This window comes from Monodelphis domestica, chromosome 6, assembly GCF_027887165.1.
Source record: "Monodelphis domestica isolate mMonDom1 chromosome 6, mMonDom1.pri, whole genome shotgun sequence".
Lineage (NCBI taxonomy): Eukaryota > Metazoa > Chordata > Mammalia > Didelphimorphia > Didelphidae > Monodelphis > Monodelphis domestica.
The window spans coordinates 109,665,460-109,689,684 of NC_077232.1; the positions used below are offsets into that span (position 1 = coordinate 109,665,460).

The window sequence follows — 24,225 nt, forward strand, 5'->3', positions numbered from 1 at the left end:
AGTACCACTGACACCAAAACACTTCCTCCTTTTTCATCCTAGCCATACACAATGGCCCCATGTTTGAACTCTTAGCTCTTCCTGGAGGGAAGACAATTTTGACCTAAACCACTGCCTGTAGAACATAAAAGATGCCCTTATTCCTGACTCTCTTGAATTCATTCTCTTGTTATTTGATTGCAACTCTGAGCAACCTTGCCTGCCCCCAGACTAGCTCAGCAACCCCATAAATAACAGTTTATTCATTTTGTTTGACTTATTCTAGTTTGACCTGTGTCAATCAGGAGGATGATAAATGTAGTAACCAAATGTTTATTGAATTGGGTAAATGGATCTCTGTATTTCTGCCTGAAAAAGGATGTTGATTGGTTAGGTGCCAACATCCTTTACTTTTTTATTTGAAGTTGCCAGGTGTCCTATTTTATCACCCGGCTCTCTCATCTATAGGAACTTCTTTGGCTGTGGGGGTGGAAAAATCCATAAAAGGTGGAGAAGATTGGCTCACACCACTAGAGCAAATACTTGCTAGGTAGGCTATCCTGCTCTTTTGGCTTCTGGCCTCATGAGTATTAAATGGCTAGGTCCCATTGGTCCTGAAGTTTGCCTAAAACTTTACTTATTTAGCAATGCTTGGGATTCTTGCCTGGGGTTTCTCTCTGGAACTACTTCAAGTAAATGCTCAAATTGTTGCTGAAATAAACTCCAGTGGGCTTTCCTTCTGAACATTTGAAAAGGATCTTGGACTCCTAAAAGAGGAGAGTGACCTTGAATTACAGCTCTTTATGCCAGCTGTCCCAGTTAAACCACTGGCCAACTTCATGAGTGAAAAAGATCATAAAGATGAAGTATTTTGCATAGGTAGACTTAATGACTTGATTTTCAGGGGGAAGAAGGCAATAGCTTAAATGTTTCTCACTAAAGACAGTGAAATCTTCCCCCAATGATAATTTACTACTTATTGAAAATAACATGTATTTTCCAGCATATATGAGGAGACATCCTATATGTAGAAGGACTCTTCATCTTTTGGAAAGTGGATTATTAGGAAGTCCGTCTTGTAGTCAATACTGTGTATTGGCTCCAAGGCAGAAGAGTGGTAAGGGCTAGGCAATGGGGGTTAAGTGACTTGCCCAGGGTCACACAGCTAGGAAATGTCTGAGGCCAGTTTTGAACCTAGGGCCTCCCATCTCTAGGGCTGGCTCTCAATCAACTGAGCCACCCAGCTGCCCCCTATTAGGAGGCTTGAAAGGCTGGAAAACATGCTCTTGATAGATGAACATTATTCAGTTTTAGGGTAATAGAGGAGTCTCAGAAATAATATGGAAAAAGGTTGAAAGCATTCTAATGTGAGGAAGGGAGAATGAGCCTAGAATTTGGAGGTGATAAATGTTAATTGATTAGTTTGAAGTAAAGGTTAATCTTGAAAAGGAATGGAGAACCATTAGAGGAAGAGCCTTTACTGAGAAGAAACTCAATATTTCTTGATGTGGTGACTATGACAAATGGTCTGGATAGTTGAATGACACATCTATAATTTAGTGGTCAATGAGGAAAAGATTAGAGAAACCCAAATGGGGGAAGATGAAAATAGGATTAATAATTTAGTTATTAAGTTGGGGTAGGAGAGAAAGAGTGAATCCAGAAAGAAGGGACATGAATTGATAATGGACTGGATATGCTATTGGAAAATTTATTATTATTTTTTATTTAGAAGAAATACATTTTTTTAAAGTTAGATTTTAATTTTTTTAGAACTATTGATTTGTTTTTGTTTTGTTGGTGCTATTGTTATGTGCCTGATCTTCCTGGGTTCCATGTTGGCTATTGCACATTTTAAGTTTTAAATTTCATTATTCACAGACCATGGTGCCTTGGCCTTAATTGGGAAACTCCTATTCTGCTCCTAATAAGAACATTGAAAAGGCTACCACCCAACAGTCTACTATGTCTGGAAAAGATAAAGGACCCCTCATCAGTAAGTACTATTTTCCTATTTTTCTTGAAGTAGCATGATCCTGCTATCTCTATTCTTCCCCTGAAGAAATAGGCCTTCACTTGTTTATTTATTTTTTGCTTTCTTTGTCAGGTAATGCCATTTCCCATGAAAGTAAGATAGAGCTTCTGCCACTCTACTCTACAACTGCACTGATTGAAAAGCTTGAAGAGCTGGAGGAAGAACAAAGCCCCTTGGATATCCCTAACATTAAAAACTCAGGAATCAAGTGGTTAGGTAATTCTAGCTCACTGTTGTTGTTCAGTAATTTAGTCCTGTCTGAGTCTACTTGACCTCCTGGACTTTTCATACATCAGGTTTTCTTTCTGGAGTGTTTTAATATTTCTTTCTCTAATGTGTTCCCATTTTACAGTTGAGGATCTAGGGCAATAGGTATTTAAGTGACTTGCCCAGGGTTACAAAACTAGTTTCTGAGGACTTACATGAAGTCAGGAAGATGAGTCATCCTATCTACTGCACCACTTACTGCCCTATGGTAGCTCCCTTGGTACACCCAATTTATTGGGGGGTATATGAGCTGATGCTTCTGTACTGTACTTTATTTCTGGGAACCTTCTTAAGTATAATATGTGTGTGTGTGTGTGTGTGTGTGTGTGTGTGTGTGTGTGTGTGAGAGAGAGAGAGAGAGAGAGAGAGAGAGAGAGAGCGAGAGAGACAGAGACAGAGACACAGAGACACAGAGACAGAGACACAGAGACAGAGACAGAGGGGGGGAGAGAGAGAGGGGAGAGAGAGAGAGGGGAGAGAGAGAGGGAAGAGAGAGAGGGAAGAGAGAGAGAGAGGAAAGATAGAAGGAAGAGAGAGAGAGGGAAGATAGAGGGAAGAGAGAGAGGGAAGAGAGAGAGAGAGCAAAGAGAGAGAGGGAAGAGAGAGAGAGAGGGAAAAGAGAGAGAGAGGGAAGAGCAAGAGAGAGGGAAGAGCGAGAGAAGGGAAGAGAGAGAGAGAGGGGAAGAGAGAGAGAGAGAGGGGAAGAGAGAGAGGGAGAGGGGAAGAGAGAGAGGGAGAGAGGAAAAGAAGAAGAGAGAGAGGGAGAGAGGAAAAGAGGAAGAGAGTGAGGAGGAGAACCAGAACCAGAACAGAAGGTCCTGGGTTCAAATCTGGCCTCAGACACTTCCCAGCTGTGTGACCCTGGGCAAGTGACTTGACCCCCATTGCCTAGCTCTTACCACTCTTCTGCCTTGGAACCAATACACAGTATTGATTCCAAGATGGAAGGTAAGGGTTTAAAAAATAAAATAAAATAAAGGTATTTCACATTTAGAAATGCTAGTATAGTACTTCTTCCCAAGTTAGAGGGAAGAAAGCATTGTATAAATATTAAAGTGCTGCATAAACGTTACTTGGAATCATTTTTTTGATGTTCCCAATGTGTTTAGGTCTGTCTTCCTGTCACCAGTGAAGGGATTGAGGACATGCTTAGCTAAGACCTTGTGAATATTTCTTTCTCATTATTATACTATCTCAATATGTATTGGTGTTGGGGTCTTTGAGTTCAATTTTTGTCTCAGTCTAGGGTTCTGACTTAACTCATCATAGTTTTCTACTTCCTACTTTTTCATTCTTCCCTGGACAATGGCAAATGGGAGCCAATGGGTTTTTCCTACCTCTTTTCTCCAAATCCGGTGTAATTTTGTTTTTAATAGATAGTATTATTCATGCTGTTCTATGGTATAATTAAATAGTATAGGAAGGAGAAGACTTGGTATTGTAGCAGTCCTTGTAAAAATGGTAGACTTAGTAGGAACAAGGTAATCTCTATTTTTGGTTCAAATCTTATTTATAGGTATACCAATCTCTTGGTATAGAAGTTTTTTCTGCTGATACAAATTGGCAATTCAGCTATAACTTACAGTTGTAAAGAGTTGGCTGGGGTACTGAGAAAAAATAATTTTTCCAGTCATAGCTATTTTCCATAGTATATGTGAGAGCAAGATTTGAACCAAGTTCTTAGTGACTTCAACACCAGCCTTCTCTCTGCTACATCACCTTGTTTTTTTAATGTTAGGCAATAGGTCACTTAAGCTCTTGTAGCCTCAGTTTCCCAGGTATAAAATGGGGATAATAACAGTAGCTACCTCACAAAGGTTTGAGGGAATTGTGTGAACCACACTGACTCTAACTTGTGACTCAGTTCTGGATCTGGTTCTATTCCAGTTTTTATCTTGTGAAAAAACTTTTATTCAATTGTGGGTATTGTGTGGGAAAGATTTTATTGGTGGGCCACCACCACCACCTGCTGCTTACAGACCCTTTTAACCAAGGATTATGTTGACCAGAAAAACCCAGTCAGATCTGAAGATTTTTTGGTTTTGCCACTATTATATACTTCAACTAACCCATATATCTTATTATTTTCACATTCCTTTGATTGAATGCAGACATTTAAGAGAATTGGGACAACATTTTTCTGATTTCAGGGAATTGTATTTATTTTCTCTCCCTCTTCTAACTTGGAAAGTTTCTAATCTTTCTGCCAATTAGATTATCTAATTTTGTATCCTGCTTAATTGTATTTATTTGATTGTTTTTAATTTATTTAAATTTAATGCATAATATATCAGGAGTCTGGTACCAAAGCTGAAGAGGTCTGGTCCTGAATTGTTCTGCAATTAGCATGCATTGCTGAACAAGTCAATATGCTTGGGGACTTGAATCTTTGTTTCCTCTATGATTTCATCTTTCACCTGCCACATGAAGGTCAAAGGATCAGGTTGGCCAATGTCATTAGACATATTTGGGGACCAAAATATTCTTTACAAAAGCAAAACTGTTATTTTATTGTGAAGCCCAATACTCAGAAGGAATCCATAATGCCCTTCTGAAGAGCACTAAGTACTCTGGATGGTCATTGTCTCAGGAGCTCTCTTTCTAGAACTGACTGCAACTGTTATCTGCATCATTTAGCAAGCTGGTGGTTCAGCTAAGAAGGCAGCCTTGCTTGCTCATGGTCCCTCTTCTTTCACCTCCCGACCACATTGTCTTTGGTGCCAAAAAGCTTCTCTGTAAATGTATGTATGGGTGTTTTTAAAGGAGTGTATGATTTAAAACCTGTGTGAGGACATATTTTGGGGACCACTTCAAGTAAATGACATGCTTCTTAAAAATGTATATCCTAATGAATCACAAAAGCTGGTAACTCTGGCCTGCCTTCTCTTGACTAGAAAAAGAAAGATGGGATATTCTTGCACAAAATGTCAGATCCTCTAGGTGTGTACACACACAGATACACTACACATACATGCAAATTATCAAGAAGACAATATTTGTAAAATGTTTAGCACAAAATAATGCACATAATAGGTGTTTAATAAATGCTTCTTCCCTTCCCCTTGGCTTTTGCAGAGAGAGACACTGCAGAAAAAATAACTGCTGGCTTCCAAAGGGTCTTTAAAGTGATTCTCCTCCTGGGACTTCTCTACTTATTTGTCTGCTCCTTGGACATCCTCAGCAGCGGCTTCCAGCTAGTTGGAGGTATGAAAACCAATTTTCAGGAAGGGTCAAAGATTTGTGGGAGGCTTTTTTTTTTTTGCTTTCAAATTGATTTTGGATCACTCTATAGTCAATCAACAAGCAATCTCTCAACCAAAAACAGTCTCCTTATTTTACATTATAATCTGCTGGGTCTCACCATTATATCCATTCCAGAGGTATCTATCTATCTATCTATCTATCTATATCTTATTTTTACATTAATTAACTAATTTAATTAATTTGGAATATTTTTTCCATCAAGACCTATTTCCATCTTATTAATATTTGCAATAGAGTGATTGTTTAGAGTCTCCATCCCCAATCATGTCCCTATGAATGTGATAAAGCAGTTGTTTTTCTTCTGTGTTTCTTACTCCCACAGTTCTTCCTCTGAATGTGGATAGTGTTCTTTCTCATAAGTCCCTCAGAATTGTCCTGGATCATTGCTTTGTCACTAATAGAGAAGTCCATTACATTTGATTGTACCACAGTGTATCAGTCTCTGTGTACAATGTTCTTCTGGTTCTGCTCCTTTCACTCTGCATCAATTCCTGGAGGTTGTTCCAATTCTCATGGAATCCCCCCACTTTATTATTCCTTTGAGCATAATAGTATTCCATCACCAACATATACCACAATTTGTTCAGCCATTCCCCAATTGAAGGGCATCCCCTCATTTTCCAATTTTTTGCCACCACAAAGAGCACAGTCATAAATATTTTTGTATAAGTTTTTTCCTTATCTCTTTTGGGGTATAAACCCAGCAATAGTATGGCTGGATCAAAGGGTATGCAGTTTTTTTTTTTTTTAGGCAATGGGGGTCAAGTGACTTGCCCAGGGTCACATAGCTGGGAAGTGTCTGAGGTCAGATTTGAACCCAGGACCTCCCATCTCTAGGCCTGACTCTCAATCCATTGAGCTACCCAGCTGCCCCCGGTATGCAGTTTTTTAAAGCTCTTTGGGCATAGTTCTAAATTGCCCTTCAGAATGGTTGGATCAATTCACAACTCCACCAGCAATGCATTAATGTCCCAATTTTGCCACATCCCCCTCAACATTTATTAATTTCCTTTGCTGTCATGATAACTAAACTTCTAGGTGTGAGGTGGTACCTCAGAGTTGTTTTGATTGGCATATCTCTGATTATAAGAGATTTAGAATACTTTTTCATGTGTTTCTGATAGTTTTGATTTCTTTATCTGAAAATTACCTATTCATTTCCCTTGCCCATTTCTCAACTGTGGAATTCTTTGATTTAATGTAACCAAAATTATTAATTTTATATTTTGTAATATTTTCTGTCTCTTGCTCGGTCTTAAATTCTTTCCTTTCCCATAGCTCTGACAGATATGCTATTCTATGTTCACCTAACTGACTTACATTTCCTTCTTGATATTTAAGTCATTTACCCATTCTGAATTTATCTTGGTATAGGGTTGATCTAAAGCTTCTCTCTCCCATACTGTTTTCAAAATTTCCCAGCAGATTTTGTTAAATAGTGGGGTTTTGTCCCAAAAGCTGGGATCTTTAGGTTTATCATACATGATCTTGCTGAGGACATTTACCCCTAGTCTATTGATCCTCCATTGATCCTCCTTTTTTTTTCTCTTAGCCAAGTACCATATTGTTTTGATGACCACTGCTTTATAGTACAGTTTAAGATCTGGTACTGCTAGGCTACCATCCTTCACATTTTTTTCATTAGTTCCTTTGATATTCTTGATCTTTTGTTCTTCCAGATAAACTTTGTAATAATTCTTTCTAATTCTATAAAAAAAGTTTTGGTAATTTTGATAGGTATGGTCCTGAAAAAGTAGATTAATTTAGGTAGGATTGTCATTTTTATTTTATTAGCTCATCCTATCCAGGAACAATTAATATTTTTCCAATTATTTAGATTAGTTTTAATTTAATTTAATAAGTGTGAAAAGTATTTTGTAGTTTGTTCATATAATTCCTGTGTTTGTCTTGGCAGATAGATTCCTAAATATTTTATATTGTCTAGAGTGATATTAAATTGGAGTTTCTCTTTCTATTTCCTGCTGCTGACTTGCATTGGAAATATATAGAAATGCTGATGATTTCTGTGGGTTTATTTTGTATCCTGCAACTTTGCTAAAGTTGATTATTTCCACTAGCTTTTTAGTTGATTCTCTATGATTCTTTAAGTAGACCATCATATCATCTGTAAGGAGTGATAGTTTAGTCTCCTTACTGCCTACTTTAATCCTTTTAATTTCTTTTTCTTTTCTAATTGCTACTGCTAGCATTTCTAGTACAATGTTAAATAATAGAAGTGATAATGGGCACCCTTGCTTCACTCCTGATCTCATTGGGAAGGCTTCTAATTTATACTCATTGCAGATGATGCTTGCTGATGGTTTTAAGTATATACTGTTTATTATTCTTAGAAAAGGCCCTTCTATTCCTATACTTTCAAGTGTTTTCAATAGGAATGGGTATTGTATTTTGTCAAAGACTTTTTCTGAATCTAATGAGATAATCATGTGATTTCTGTTGGTTTGGTTTTTGATATGGTCAGTTATGTGGATGGTTTTACTAATATTGAACCATCCTTGGATTCCTGGTATAATTCCTACCTGATCATAGTGAATTAACCCTCATGATAATTTGCTGGAGTCTTTTTGCTGGTATTCTATTTAAGATTTTACATCTATGTTCATTAGGGAGATTGATCTGTAGTTTTCTTTCTCAGTTTTTGGTCTGCCTGGCTTTGGAATCAGTACCATATTTGTGTCATAAAAGGAATTTGGTAGAACTCCCTCTTTGCTTATTTTGTCAAATAGTTTGTACAATATTGAGATTAGTTGTTCTTTAAATGTTTATAGAATTCACTTTGTGAATCCATCTGTTTCTGGGGATTTTTTTTTAGGGAGTTCTTTTATGACTTGTTCAATTTCTTTTTCTGAGATGGGATTATTTAAGTATTCTATTTCCTCTTTTGTTAATCTTGGCAATTCATATTTTTGTAGATATTCATCCATTTCACCTATATTGTTATATTTATTGCCATATAGTTGGGCAAAATAGTTCTTAATAATTACCTCATTTTAGATGTATATTAACATTGATGCTTCTTGATTCATACTTTTGCCCCCTTCTCTCCTCCCTAACAATTTCCTGTCCCTTTTCCTCCCCCCCCCCCCAACAATCTCACTTTGACTCTAGTCTCTGTAAGTAAAATAGTTTAGGGATTAGGTTTCAAAAATCTTTGTGAAAAGACTTGATGATAGGGAATTGAGGCCAACAGATTAATGTTTTGGAGTGAGGGTGACCTCTGAAGCATAATCTCTAGTTTCAGAGACTAGAATCTATGTAAAATGCATTTTGTGCTATACTGGCAGCAAGACTGGGTGTTGGTGGGAAAAGTGAAATAGGTCAGACTTACACTAAAGTGAAAAGGAGAATTAGTGTTTTTTGGTCCAAATGTTGCTTCCTTTTGGACCTTCCTCATCCCATTATTCTCTATATATTTTTCACAAAATCTTCCAGTTGTATCTCAAAGCAATGTGTGTTTGAAGGCAGAGACCCTTGGGTAGGTGGGTGAGTTGGGTGAATGTTTTGTGTGTGTGTTTAATCTCTATCCTAGCCCATAATGTTTTCTATATTGTTGACTTTAATTGGAACAGTGGATATATGGTCATTTAAAAAAATTGTATTTTTTTAGGACCCTTACCTTCTGTTTGTCTAAGAATCAATATTGTACATTGATTCTAAGGCAGAAGAATGGTAAGGGTTAGGCAATGAGGGTGAAGTGACTTGCTCAGGGTCACACAGCTAGAAAGGTCTGAGGCCAGATTTGAACACAGGACCTCCCATCTCTGGGCCTGACCCTTAATCCACTCAGCCACCTATCTGCCCCCCCCCCCCAATTTATTTTTTACTTCAGCCATTTGGATGATTGACTTCATTTTCCACTCCATTTCTTTTGTGCAAAGCCTGGCCTTCATGCTTCCATTCTGTAGACTAATAATGGGTCACCATTACTATTACTAAGCTCTGGGGCAAAGATTGAGGCATACAAAAGAAATGGAAGATCCATCCATAACCTCAGGAAGGAAGTTTACAATTCTATTGGAATGACACATGAAAAGGATTTAAAGTCTTATAAAGCACCCTACAAATGGGTTTGCATTAAATAAAACAAATGGGGGAGGGAAAAAACATTTACATATCATTTACTGCATGCCAACCACTGTGCTAAACAAATTCAGCCACACTGCTCCCTCTGCAGTTATCAGACTTTTCTTCACTCCTCATTCCACACAGTGGCCCCTAGCTTTGATTTGTGATCCAACAGTCCAAATGAACTACCATCTCTGTTATTTTTAAATTTTTATTACCTTTGCAGGAAAAATGGCTGGAGAGATTTTCCGTGATGATTCAGTGTTGACCAACCCTCTGGCTGGCTTGATGATTGGTGTGTTGGTGACTATCATGGTGCAAAGTTCCAGCACATCCTCATCCGTCATTGTCAGCATGGTGTCCTCTTCATGTAAGTTAACCTTATCTCTTTCTTTCTTTCTCTTTTTCTCTCTGTCTCTCTGTCTCTGTCTCTGTCTCTCTCATTCTCTCTTACTCTTTCTTTCACTGAATTACTCAGGCAAGTCTAGATCCATTCAAAAAGAATTGCATTCCAAATTTTAGCATCATATAATGATGCACACTATGTATGCCCTGCCCTTTAATTTTTATCTTCCTCCTTTTCCATCCTCCAAATCTTGGGACAAAACTATTGCCACAGTCATCATTAGAACTATAACAATCCGAGATTTTGATTGTTATATAAATATTTTCCTGTGGGTGATAACTTGAGAAGGAGAAAGGAGCCTGAGGAAAATGGGTGATAAATGAAGACTCAAAGACAAGTTAAAAGTTATGGGGAGCATAACCCCAGCATTTATTGAGGGATGTGTATTGGGAGGTGTTCAATGAATACATAACATAGCATAGGTCTTAACATTGGTTGAATAGACAATGACAAGATCAGAGGGAGGAGATTAACCTGACATGCGCTTTTCAAAGGAATGTGGTTTGACCAGGTGATATCCAAGCCTTTGTGGCTTAGGCTCAGGAATTCTCCTGCCCTTTGAATTGTCTATACATTGATCATTAACTAATTTAACCAAGTATCTAATACATCAACCATACTTCCCAGATGCCAACATGCCTGGTATGCTACAAGAACAGTGTTCACACCCCACCAACATTGCTGCCTGTAGGCTCTGGATTTTTTTTTAAACTCTTATCTTTTGTATTTTGTTATTAATACTATCCGTTTAAAGGCAGAAGAATTGTAAGAGTTAGGCAATAGGGAGTAAGTGACTTGCTAGGGTAACAGATAGGAAGTGTCTGAGGTCAGATTCGAACCTAGGGTCTCCTGGCTCTAGACGTGGCTCTCTCCACTGAACCATCTAGCTGCCCCATTCACTCAATGTCTTGCCCATTTTATGCCCTAATTATATTTCTGAGCACTTGATCTCAGTAGTAATGAATTCTTCACCATATAGGAAATCTTCAGGCAAATGCTAGATGGGTGACTGGTTGAAAATGTAGAAAAGATTGCTCTTCTTGGTCATGATTAGCCTAGATATACTTCCCACTTTTTAAAGCTGATTTAATTTGTTTGATTTTCCTTTTTTTGGCTTTCTTTGAATTTCCACAATTTTTCTTCATTGATCTTTTTCCTTTGACAGTGTTGACAGTAAAGGCAGCAATTCCCATTGTTATGGGAGCCAATATTGGGACTTCAGTCACAAATACAATGGTGGCCCTCATGCAGGCTGGAGATAGGGATGAATTTCGAAGGTGGGATGTTTTGACTTACTTGTTTACTAGACATTTTTTCTCCAACTCTGCCGTAACTGTCTTTGGTTAAGTTGAGAATCTTTACTCACCTCCAAAAATATTTCCCTGACACTTCCAGTGGGCCTTGTTATAGTACAGATTATGGGGTAAGCATATATGCTGAGTAGTTTAAATGCCCCAATCTGTCTTAATGACAAGTTGATAATGAATTCATTTTTGGAACAATGTATTTTCCCCCTTATTGGAGTTAGAAAAACCTGAATTCAAACCCAGCCTCAGACACTTACTAGTTTTGTGATATTGGACAGATCACTTGACTTCTGTTTGCTTTAATCCACTGAGAAAGAAATTCTGACTTATTTTTAAAAAATGCAGGGAACTGATTCAACTATATAGAAATAAGAACGATTACCAAATTGATAAATGGTTAGAGGATCTGAACAGACAGTTTTCAGAAAAATTCAAAACTATCTATGGTCCTATGGGAAAAAATGCATATTCAGACCTTACTCTGTGAATCTGTAAGATTTCAGTTCTTCCAAGGTGGTATACTCTAAGGAGAGGTGTAACTAATATTCTCCCAGCTTGTACTCTGTGAGTAACTCCAAGCACCTTTTTCTGCCCTGGAACTGTGAGCAAAAGGGACTCCAAGAGCTGGTGTGTGCTAGTATTCATCCTTCCCCTGGGTCTGTGACCTGGAACTATAATCTGGGGCTTTGACCTAGATCTGAGTATAAGCAATGCAACAGAGTCTACACCCGAAACCAGACAAGGAACCCCCATAATCTCCTTCTGACCAGTTGTTTGACCCCCTAAATATCTGAGGCTAAGAGCTCTGGAAGCCATTGCTACTGATTCACCCATTCCAAGGCCAGTGCTGATTTATTGAGCTGAGAGATTGTCTTGGCAAACTGCTCCATGCTCTGCTCCCTTTGGGGTGCAAAAAATCCTTCCTGATGACCTTCTAAGTTGTATTTGCCTGAAAAATTGTTTCACTCCACCCTATTGTGAGTTCTGTCACTCTAGAATTAATTTTGAGGGATTATATCAACGTTGTTTGGAGGGTCATTTGGTAGAGATGGGGGGGGGGTACCTTCTCCACCACCTTCTCCAGTAAGTATTTAAATGAACATAACAGCTGTTTTGTCTATCCCATTAGACCCAAGTTGTTCTCAAGGGTGAGACTTTTAACTGGAATTGAGCATTTCCATAACATGCTCCTTTAGAATAGCTACCTTGTCTATGTAGTTCCACTGTCTTAAGGTATAATATAATAGAATGAGTATTGATGAAAGCACCTGTTAGTAACCAGGTTCTGCACTATTAATCATTTTACAAATGTTATCTCCTTTGATCCTCACAACAACCCTGTGAGACAGACACTGTTTTTATAGCTGAGGAAACTGAGGCAGGCATGGGTTATGTGTTCATGGTCTCACAGCTACTAATTGTCTAAGGTAGATTTGAAGTGAGGTCTTCCTGACTCCAGGCTCAGCATTTTATCCATGGTGTCACCTAGCTCTCTCTCTGTAATAGCTATATAATATTATGTGTAATGTTATATGAGAATAGTTTTTATGTAGAGACTTACAATTTGCAAAGCATTTTTTCAGTAGTACCTCCTTTAATCCTCACAACAACCCTAGGCAGTAGGGACTTTTATTGTCTCTCTTTCCTAGATGAGGGAACTGAGTCAGACAGGTTATGCAACTTGCCCAGGCTCACACAATTTGTAAGCTTCTGAGGATGGATTTTAACTCAGATCTTTCTGATTCCAGATTCAATACTCTATCCACCTTGGCACCATGGCCACTCAGGTAGCATTCTGTTAATATGTGATATCTTTTAGCCCTTGTGCTCTATCCAATTCTGAGAGACACCTGCATCTGTGGTTTCCATGGTGCTGGTGAAACTGCAAGTGGGGAATCCAGCATCAGAGTTGATGCTGCTTGGCAAGTCTAGTGGTGTCTTAGGTCACTGAAGGTACTAAGTGACTTTTTCATGGTACTATTACTAGAACTGAGACTTGAACCCAGGTCTTCCTGATTTTCAAGCTAGACTTACTCATGGCATTCCCACTATGTTTTTTCATTCTGAGCACAGTAAGCATGAGAGTGATAAGGAAAAACTGTAACTAACATTAAATACTTTGGGTTTTCTCCTTCCTTTAGGGCTCTTGCAGGAGCTACTGTACATGATTTTTTTAACTGGTTGTCAGTGCTGGTACTGCTGCCTCTAGAGGTGATCACGGGCTACCTTTACCATCTCACCAATGTTATAGTGAAATCCTTTAATCTCAAGAGTGGAGATGATGCCCCTGAACTTCTGAAAGTCATCACGGATCCCTTCACAAAACTCATCATCCAGGTGGGCATCAAAAGTTCACTCTGAGACTGAGTCATTAAGAAGGTGAAATAGCTCCTGTGTTGAACTTGGTTCATTTGGAAAGGCAGCTAAAAATGTCCTCTCCCAACCTGGTAGAGTTAGCATAGTTGTCGGGATGCCCTCTTTTCATTGCCAAGTTTGGAGGAGCTAACTGGTTAATTGGGTTGGTTCAAGCACTGCATTGGTAGATTTTTATTTCTTACCACCACTATGGCCAGAGAGAGACTCAACCATTCTACTATTCTGTGCCTGATGACTTTTTTTTTTTTGATGATGTGGACATGATGGTATTGTCCTTCGGATCAAGGTAAAGGGAAAGCCCTTTCCCACAGGATGCTCACAACTCAAACAATAGCAGTGAAACCCTCACTATGGCCCAAGAATTGAGGAATCCAAAGACAAAAAAAGCGACACTCATTGGCCATAAGGAACTGGCAGTATACTGGGCCTCCCAGAACAGGGGAAAAGGGTTTATCTGGCTTCATCCTAGTCAAAAAGAGGAGGCAAAGATGCCTAAATATATTCAGTGTAGTCTTTTGGAAACAAAACCAGTCTGTGTTTCCACTTTCTACACAACCTGATTTTCTCTTCTGTACACTGGGAGCCCTTAGGACAGTCACTAATTAACTTCTTACTCACAAATCATAGCAGAGGAATAGGCTAACTCTTTTCCTCATGTCTGTTGCTTTCCTCAGCTGAATAAAAAAGTCATAAGTGAAATTGCTACAGGAAATGAGGCTGCAAGAAACAAGAGCCTGATTAAGACTTGGTGTAAAACTTTTAAAAACATTGTAAGTATCAGAAAATGATTCCAAGGGCATTGATTGGAGAGCAAGAAATCTCTTTCTCCCGTGATGATGAAGGACTTCAAGTATTGTGGGTTTCCTATATTATAAATTCAGTGCCTGAGGCCAAAGCTTTAGTCAACATACCCTAGTTATATAGCTCAGACAATGGGGGCAGAATTTAGACTTCTCCAAGATAGGGATAAAGCAATTAACTGCATAGGTCTGCTTTTGAGTGTAGCTCAGCTGGTCTTCAGAAATGAGCCAGATAATTCTGTAGGTAGCTTTCTATTCTTTCAGCAAGTGCTCCAGTCCATGCAAGAAGGCTGGAGGTCTTCTCTGGGGATTTTGGGTGGATGAGGTAGAGAAGGGAAGGTGGGGATTCAGTGATCAGTGGTGGTCATGTCTTCAGGGCTGTGAATTACATCTTCACATACTTTCATTCTTAATAATGGTCTTTTTCTCTTTTTCCCCCTTTATTAAAGTTCATTTGCTCCCCTCCTCACCCCCTCCCATAGCCAATGTGCAATTCCACTGGGTTTTACATATGTCGTTGATCAAGACCTATTTCCATATCATTATTTGCAATTGGGTGATCTTTTAGAGAGTCTGCATCCCCAATCATATCACCATCAGTAACAGTCTTTTCCTGTGTGCTGTCATCTAGACTTTAGGCAACATTACCGTTCCCTCACCAGAAAATTGTACCTCTCCTACTCTCTGCTGGACTGAAGGGAACATGACTTGGACACTCATGAACACAACATATGAAGAGAACATTGAAAAATGTGAGTAGGAAGTCTGCTAGAAATTCAACTCTGCTGAGTGATGGCGGTCAATAAGGAATCGTTTGCTCTTTTCTCAAATATGATTCCATCAATTCTAACAATATCCTCCTCATGATGTAGTGGCTAGAGCTCTGGATCCAGAGTCAGAAAGATTTGGTCCACATTCAGTTTCAGAGAGTTACTATGGTTCTGTACTACTTAGAGTTGTTTAGAAAAATATTCTATAGTGGCTTCAGAGAGTTATCACTTACCTCTAACTTCCTACATGTCTATAGTTTACTACCAGGAAATAATTTAGGAATTGAGACCCAAATACGAATTCTAATAATGTCTTAGATAATCTTCTAGACCCAGAATGAGGAAGTCCTGGTCTAAATCCAGCCTCAGAGACTGAGTGACCATGAACAAGTCATTTAACAGCCTACCTGCTTCAGTTTCCTTATGTAAAATGGGGATAATAGCATCTATCTTTCAGGGTGGTTGTCTGAGACAACAACAACAAGGTGGTTCCACTTCCTGGGAAGGGGAAAATGCCATCTATTATGCAAATATCAAGAATGTTGGAGCAGGAAGGATCCCTTGGTGTCATTTGGTCCAAATGTCTCTGTCTACAAAGCAGGAAACTCATTATCCAGATAGAAGGACCCTGCTCACTGTCACAGAAAAAGCAATGAGCAGGATTCCAACCTAGGACTTCAGTGCTATTTCTGCTTTGTTATAATCCATGTGCAGGGATTTAATTGTCAGTGAACATCTCTCCATTCCTAACATGGACACAGCCAGACACACAGAGACAGACAGACGCAGACACAGATACAGACACACACACACACACACACACACACACACACACACACACACACACTCCTGTTTAAAGACTTTTGAGGAATCAAAAGTGGCTCCTTACCAAAAGGTTGGAGATCTGTTTTCTAAAGCAAAGTCCCAGGTTTAAATATTAGTTGGATTTAACTTAAACACCTTGGGAATTTCTTTAAACATATAAACATTTGATGTATTAAAATCATTTTATACAAATCTTGATGCTTTATATAATACTATGTACCTAAGTTAGGTGGTAAAGGAGGAGGAAAAGAAAAATGAGAAGTGGTTCCTCTGTTTCCTACAGGCAAACATGCATTTGTGAACACCAACCTCTCAGATCTAGGCATTGGACTCATCCTTCTCGCCCTCTCCTTGCTGGTCCTGTGCACTTGTTTGATTTTAATTGTCAAGGTCCTGAACTCTCTGCTCAAAGGACAAGTTGCTGCAGTGATTAAGAAGACCATCAACACAGGTAGTCATTTCTCTCTCCCTGGGCCTTTCTGTGGACCTCTAGAGCCCTTAGGAAAAAAGACACCTGCTAGCTTTCCTCCCATTGTGCTCACTGAGGGTCACATCTGACCCATCCGCCTGAAGTCAAGCATTCCAGATGATGCTGGTCTCCCCATTTGTTCTTCCTTTCAGATCAACAATCCTTGGAATCCATGTTGTCTGTTTTATTTTGAATTTGCATTATTGCCTTGGGAATATTCTAGAGCCCAAAAGAATGCTCCTGGTGTTGTGCCCTGAGTGAAAAGGAACCATACCAGGAGATTTTACTTCTGTCTACCTCAGGTTCCTCAACTATAAAATAAGGGTAGCAGCTAGCTCCCAAAGTCATTGTAATGATCATATGAGATATTTGTAATGTGCATAAATAAGCCATGTGCATGGCACATAGTAAGACCTTCATAAAAATTTAAATCCCTATGCCAAGTAGAGAATTAATAGACCCCAGTCTCCAGCAGTTGATTGAATTCATTCCTTCCTCAACTGGGTTGTTGTGAACTAGAATACTGATGGAACTTGGGAGGATGGAATTTACTCTTAATCTCCTCCCCACTCTCACTTGAACTGTTATAAGAAACTGAGATACAGATCTGAAGTAGTATGAATTAATCTGGGACACAACTCTGGTCATCTTGAAGAAATGAAATAATGTATTTTTAGAATGTGCTATGTGCTAATTGCTGCACTCAATGATTTTTACAAACATGTCATTTCAGCAAAGAAGAGAATAAAAGTAGTTTCTGAGATGTTATTAGGGAACTCTTAAGACCCCTTCCACCAAGGAACCTCCTTGTGGGACTACTTGTGATTGCATTTTCGCTCCAGGATTTGGGATGTTTTTAATAAAAGAACTGTTTTTGGATTGCCCAGTTGTATCAGAGAGAAAATGTTTGTTGGCCAAGACAGTTCTAAAAAAGTTGCCTCTTTCTTCCTGTTTCTCAGATTTCCCCTTCCCATTTACCTGGCTGGCAGGCTACCTTGCCATCCTTGTTGGAGCTGGGATGACCTTTATTGTGCAGAGTAGCTCTGTGTTCACCTCTGCAATCACTCCTCTGGTTGGTAAGTCTTCCCTTTCTCCCTGCTTCCCTTTTTACATGTCCATATCTCCATTTTTACATTTGGTCCTGCCATGCACAATCATTCCCACCCAGGAAGGAATCCAATATCTTTTTTTTTTTTCCTCAGGCCTCGGTGTGATCAGCCTTGAGAGAGCTTACCCTTTAACCTTGGGCTCCAACATCGGCACCACCACCACCACCGCCATCTTGGCTGCATTAGCTAGCCCTGGAAATACTTTACAAGATTCACTCCAGGTCAGGATGCACAGTTGTAACTCATTACCTCTTTCAATTAACCTCTCTGTTCTTAACCTACTACTAAATCCTCCTTCAAATCACACCTTGGTTTTTTTCTTATCAGATGCTTCATATCACAAGGGGAAATTTAGTACTCCTGAGGTCACACCTGCATCAGAATGGTGACCTATAGACTAGAAAACTGTCCCTACCTCTTGTTCTCAGAAGTTGAACTTCCTTAAGAGTGACCAAATATCTCCAGTTCGTATCTATAATAAACAAATTCCGATGAGGGACAGTTTAAACTCCCTATCAGTCACAAAAAGGTGAAATTGTAAGAAGAGCTTCTGACTTTGATGTCAGAAGATCTGACTTGGAGTCCCAGCTCTGTTCCTTGGTAGATGACAGGTACAGATCAATGTTTTGTATTTATAAGAGAGAGTGAAGAGAGAGGAGTGTTGGTTTCATGGGAGGGTAGTGAGGGGTAGGGAGGAAGAGAAGCCTCTTCCTTGAAGGATACTTAGGATTTACTTGGGCAAAGAGCAGGAGGAAAACATTCTGAGATGTGAACAGAGGTCCCAGTGAGTGTCAAATCAAAAAGCACACTTGAAGAGTATTAGAGCCAAGAGACCAGGCAAGAGGAGGCTTTTGGAATAGACATAGGATCATAGATCTAAAGCTAGAAGGGACTGCAGAAACCATCCAGTCCAATCCATCCTCATTTTTATAGATGAGGTCATTGAGATTAAGTGACTTGCCCAAAGTCACACAAATAATACTAATCAGAGGAAAAGCAGTATCATTTCCCACTATACTACAAGTCCTGGTGACAAAATGAAGACCTAATGGTGTCAATAAGAATGGAAAGTAAGGAAAGAATACAAGAGATACTACAGAAGGGCTCAAGAAGAGTGATCAAATGGAAGGCAAGAAGGAAAAAGGAGAATCTAACAGCAGTCTAGACAAATGCAGGATGGTGTTGCCCTTAATATTCTCCAGTATGATTATCCCTTCAGTATTCTGTTTTTTCCTCTTCTTTTCCTTCTCTCCCTAGCAAAGGAGGCCAATTTTACCTTCTGGTCTATGGGCAGTTCAGGGTAGGAGACAGGTGACAAAGGAATATGGGAGGCAGGCTGAGGTGTAGTAGAGTTTGATTAAAGTATGATAAAACATTGAAATTAATTTTGTAAAGCAGTGAATTCTAAAACTGATTTTAGAAATAATTATAATACAAGTCTTATTGGTTCTGGAATATAATTTTTTAAATTAATTTCATTGCCCTTTAGCTCACTGGCACTTAATTTCATTTGGAACAATATTTTTAATTAATTAAATTGTTTCTGAAATCACTGTTTTGGAGCTTGGCAAAAATGACTTTAAATATCAACTTTGTTTTGTTTGTAAGCTAGGAATCAAACTATCCACTGCATTTAGCTCATTCCTGCATCTCCATTTGCAAATAGACTAATTTTTATAGGATTTAGAATTGTATGGGGTCTTTGAGATCCTTTACTCATCCTTTTGTCCAGTAAAAGTGTTTGCTGAATAGCAAAGTCAGAGTAAATCTTAAGTGACATAACCAGAATTCAGAGGATCAGAATGTTAGCTCCTTTTGGGGCAGGGACCTTTTCCCTTTTTCTAGCCCCAGAATCTAGCATAATGCCTTGCATAGATGAAGCCTAGTGTAGCAAGTCACACTGGAAAAGGTTAAAAGCAACACCAACCTGTCCTTGTCTATAATGTGCATTAATGCTCTTTAAGGGCTCCAAAACATTTTCCCTAATGGGTCTCATTTGATGTCCATAATAATCTAGTGAATTAGGGGCTCTGTTGTTGCCTTCACAGATATACAAACTGAGACCAAGGCAGGTTCTAATCTAAGTCTTCCTGACTCCAGGTCCAGGGCCCACTAGGTTATTCATAACAACATATGTCCACCTCCTAGACATCTCCTGATGCTTTGAATTCTTGCAAAACTAAAGGGAGTGGACTAGATATCTGCTGGTGTCCCTCCTGGCTCTTCAATTCATTCATTCATTATTTTTTAAATGAATTCATTTTTATTTTTCTGAGCTTGGCAACTACCCAGGTATGTAAACATAGATACATCTTAGTTTCTTTTAATATGAAATATAAATTTTACATACTAGTTCTAGAGTTGTTTATTTATTTATTTATTTTTGTCTTTTCTTTAGAACATCTGTTATTTCCTATGCATTAAATAAATAATTAAAAACTCTCTTCCTATTTTTTCTTTCATTCTTTGGATATAACTATCAATAGCTTCCCTCTTCTCACTAAATCTCTCCCTCTCATTATAAAAAATTCTAATGATAGATCTGGCAAGTTAGGCTCTTAAATTTATGAACCCAGATGAAAATATTTGTTCTAGTAGGTTCCTGTAAAATCCTTGATCTTTCCCTTCCCTTCTCAATACTCTTCCTTTCTAATTTTCTCTCCCTCCTGCAACTGACTCCAAGAGTGTACTAGTTGTTTTTCATCTTGTCTAATCCTTTTAATTTCAGATTGCCCTGTGCCATTTCTTCTTCAACATCTCAGGAGTCCTTCTGTGGTACCCAATCCCATTTACACGCCTGCCTATCCATCTTGCCAGAGGCCTCGGGGATATCACAGCCACCTACCGTTGGTTTGCCATTGTCTACCTGATCTTCTGCTTTGTCTTGGTTCCACTGGCAGTGTTTGGCCTCTCCCTGGCAGGGTGGTCTGTGTTGGTGGGTGTAGGGGCACCCATATTATTTCTATTGCTTGTGGTCTTGATCATCAGGGTTCTACAAGGCCATTGCCCTCAAGTTCTCCCTAAGAAGCTGCAAAACTGGGAATTCTTGCCCCTGTGGATGCAATCCTTGCAGCCCTGGGATGGGCTGATGTCTTCCCTTATTGATAACTGTTGCCAGCAATGTTATTGCTGCTGGATATGCTGCCTGCTGTGTAGATGCCCCCTGAGTGGCCACTGTAATAAGTGCATCAAACTTGATGAAGATCAGGAAGAGGCCAAGGAAATCCTCATCAAGGTCTTTGAGCTTGAACTAATTGAACTTAAAACTTACAAGTCCCAGCCAGGCACCAAGGCACAGGAAAAGGACCCAGAAAACCAAGGGGCAAGAGGAAACCCTTCCATTTCAGCAGCTCAGATGCCCTCTCTTTGCCTTTAATGGACCTCCTTCTAAGAGAGAATGATCTTCACTTGCCTTTTGACAATCCACATCCCACATCCATCTCTTCCCTCTAAAACACTATTTCCCATACTCCCATCTCATCCCTTCTAATGAGGCTATACCAACAATATTCTAGCTCCAACAGACATTTAGGAAACTGGAATATATGTTCAAAAACAGCAACCAACCCATTCCTGAAATTCTGTTACTTCATTTGGGGTCAAATAGATCTTTACTCTGGCTTTTCCCATGTATATAAAGATATTTTCTCTATGTATAGTCACTGAATTGTACTGTTTTTCATTGTAAATAACCTGTATGATTTTTGCTTCTTGTTCTCTTGAGCCCTTCTTTTTACCCCCTTCCCCAGTTAGCAAAAATAAGTGTCGCATCAGATATCCTGCCTCGAATCTGATTAATAATATTAGGGCTAGAGTTGGGGCCCATTGCCCTGCAAGAATCTTTCTTAAACTTCTTGTTGATCAGTTGTGTCTTCATGACATAAGATTTCCTTGGCAAAGATACTAGTCACCATTTCATTTTCTAGCTCATTTGATAAATGAGGAACTGACAAACTGAGTTGTGACTTGGTGAAAGTCACAAAGCTAGTGTCTGAAGCCAGATTTGAACCCAGAAAGATGAGTCTTCCTGGCTGCAGGCCAGCACTCTATCCCTTGGCCATCTACCTACCTTTTCTTAAGCTAGTTGAGAGTAAAAAGTATATAATTTTTTCTTATTCCAAGTACCTAAATCTGGACGTGTGAATCCATAATTGTTATAGAAGGCGTTATTTCCTGTACCTTTCTTTCCAACGGATAATTTCCCAATTAAAAGAGAGCTACCATCAGTCCAAGCCAGAAAGCGTGGAGATGCCATCTTATTAGTCAGTATCTTGACAATCATTGCATGAATGATTTCAAAAAGGAGGTGAGGTCTGATAGATGGGCAAGAGACAGCCAAGGCCTGGGATGTAATGAAAGCTTAGTCCTCTGGAAAATCTCCTAATTGGCTTGCATGAGCCAGGCAGTTTTTCTGCAGTCTATACTATAGAGTGGAGGAAGTTATTAAAGTTTCAGCTTTGCCATCAGTAGATAATAGTTTGAGAATAAGTCACACTTGGCAAATCTAGTGTGGGTGGCATCTTGTACAGCACGGGGAGCATACATTAAGCTGTCAGGAAAGAAATTATGCCCTCTCATTTGGCTGAGGTTAATCAAAGAGACTCAAAGGTTCTCTGGTGCCAGCTCTGTTTGTGCTGAGATTAGAGGCTTCCTCCTCCTCCCTTGGCAGAAGAAATCTCCCCTTTTGGGAGCACCATTCCTCCATGGCTGCTCAGCTGTGGAGTGTCAGGAAGCATGCTGAACTTGGAGCCAGGAAATAGCACACCTGGTTCTTACCCCCTAACCCCAGGCTTATATTAAGACCATAACTAGAAAGAACTTCATAAGCTTTGCAAATGCAATATAAATATCACCTCTGGCTCATTCTATATATCCAAGTTTCTCTTTTCCCAGGAGTTTAGTGAGATGGGACACTTTGAATAATCCATTGGAGTTAGAAATGCTCTTCCATATGAAGGAAGCAGAGAGGCTTTAAGTTCTAGGAGGAGATGGCTTTAGGAAGAATGGGAACTTTGAGAGTCAGGTTCAAAATAACCTACAGGACTGGCTGTAACTTGTAAAAGCCAAAGAGGTCTGGGTTGGCAGACATGACTACTCTTACCAGAGTTCACCATTTTCTCAGGTTTCTCTTGATTTGAACTTAAATTCTAAACTATGTGAATAAAAAGTGGGAAAAGTGTCTTTCTTGTAAGTATATTTTTCCTTATTTCCTTCTTATTTATTTCTATCTTATTTCCTCTGTGTTCATTTGGGATTTCAGTAATGAAGTTTTCAAGCAACCAGAATTTGTGGTTACAGGGGGCACAAGATACTCCCCCCTCCCGTTATATTTTGTTTTTAAAGGTAGAAACAATGTTTAGCACTTGTGTTCCAACATTTTGAAATCCATGTTCTCTCCCTCCCTCCCATATTCTCTCCTTGAGATGGTAGTCAATTTGATGTCAGTTACATGTGTACTATGCAATACACATTTCTATATTTGTCATGTATAAGAAGACCCATAACTTAAACAAGAAAAATCATGAATAAAATAAAGTGGAAAACAGAATGTTTCATTCTGCATTCAGACTCCAGTTCCTTCTCTGGTGGTGGAGAGCATTTTTCATCATGAGTCCTTTGGTGTTTTCTTAGATCACTGTATTGCTGATTGATAATAAATAGTTAAGTCATTCATTGTTGCTCATTGTACAATATTAATGTTATTGTGTATGATATTCTAATGGTTCTGCTCACTTCATGTCCATTTTATGTCTTCCCAGATTTTTCTGAAATCATCTTTTTCTTCATTCTTATAGCATAGTAGTATTCCATTACAATCACATACCACAACTTGTTCAGCCATTTCCCAACTGATGGACATCCTCCTAGTTTGCCACCACAAAAAAGAGCTGTTATAAATATTTTTGTTCAAATAGATCTCTCTTCTTTCTTTGATCTCTTTAGGATACAGATCTAGTAGTATTTCTGGATCAAAGGATATGCACAGTTTTAGAGTCCTTTGGGCAGAGTTCCAAATTGTTCTCTAGAATGATTGGATCAGTTCACAACTCCACCTACAATGTGTTAGTGTCCCAATTTCCAAACATTCCTTCCCTCATTTATCACTTTCTTTTTCTGTCATATTAACTAATCTGATAAATGTGGGTTGGTATCTCAGAATTATTTTAATTGGCCTCTATTGAGGCAAAAGTGATTTGGAGTTATTTGACTTTGGGTAGCTTTTTTTTTTTTAATTTGAGAACTGCCTGTTCATATTTTTTTTTAACAATTTACAAGTTGGAGAATGACTTGTATTTTAATAAGTTTGATTCAGTTTCTTATGTATTTGAAAAATGAAGCCTTTGTCAAAATCACTTGCTATTATAAAGCCTTTGGCCCCTTGTAATCTCAACTGCATTAGTCTTGTTTTGAAGATGATACTTTTCTCTTTCTTTCTTTCTTTCTTTCTTTCTTTCTTTCTTTCTTTCTTTCTTTCTTTCTTTCTTTCTTTCTTTCTTTCTTTCTTTCTTTCTTTCTTTCTTTCTTTCTTTCT

General features: G+C 38.8%; 1 protein-coding gene across 1 annotated transcript; it reads left to right on the forward strand.

The window, feature by feature from the left end:
• Window positions 1-1,863: 1,863 nt before the first annotated feature.
• LOC100012677 (sodium-dependent phosphate transport protein 2B-like) lies at window positions 1,864-23,248 on the forward strand. Its single transcript, XM_007496640.3, is given in 12 exon segments — window positions 1,864-1,975; window positions 2,087-2,230; window positions 5,357-5,485; window positions 9,858-10,001; window positions 11,203-11,314; window positions 13,486-13,681; window positions 14,395-14,490; window positions 15,152-15,272; window positions 16,399-16,566; window positions 17,544-17,660; window positions 17,787-17,914; window positions 20,422-23,248. Coding segments are annotated over 12 exon segments (2,115 nt in total). The 3' UTR covers window positions 21,070-23,248.
• Window positions 23,249-24,225: the final 977 nt, after the last annotated feature.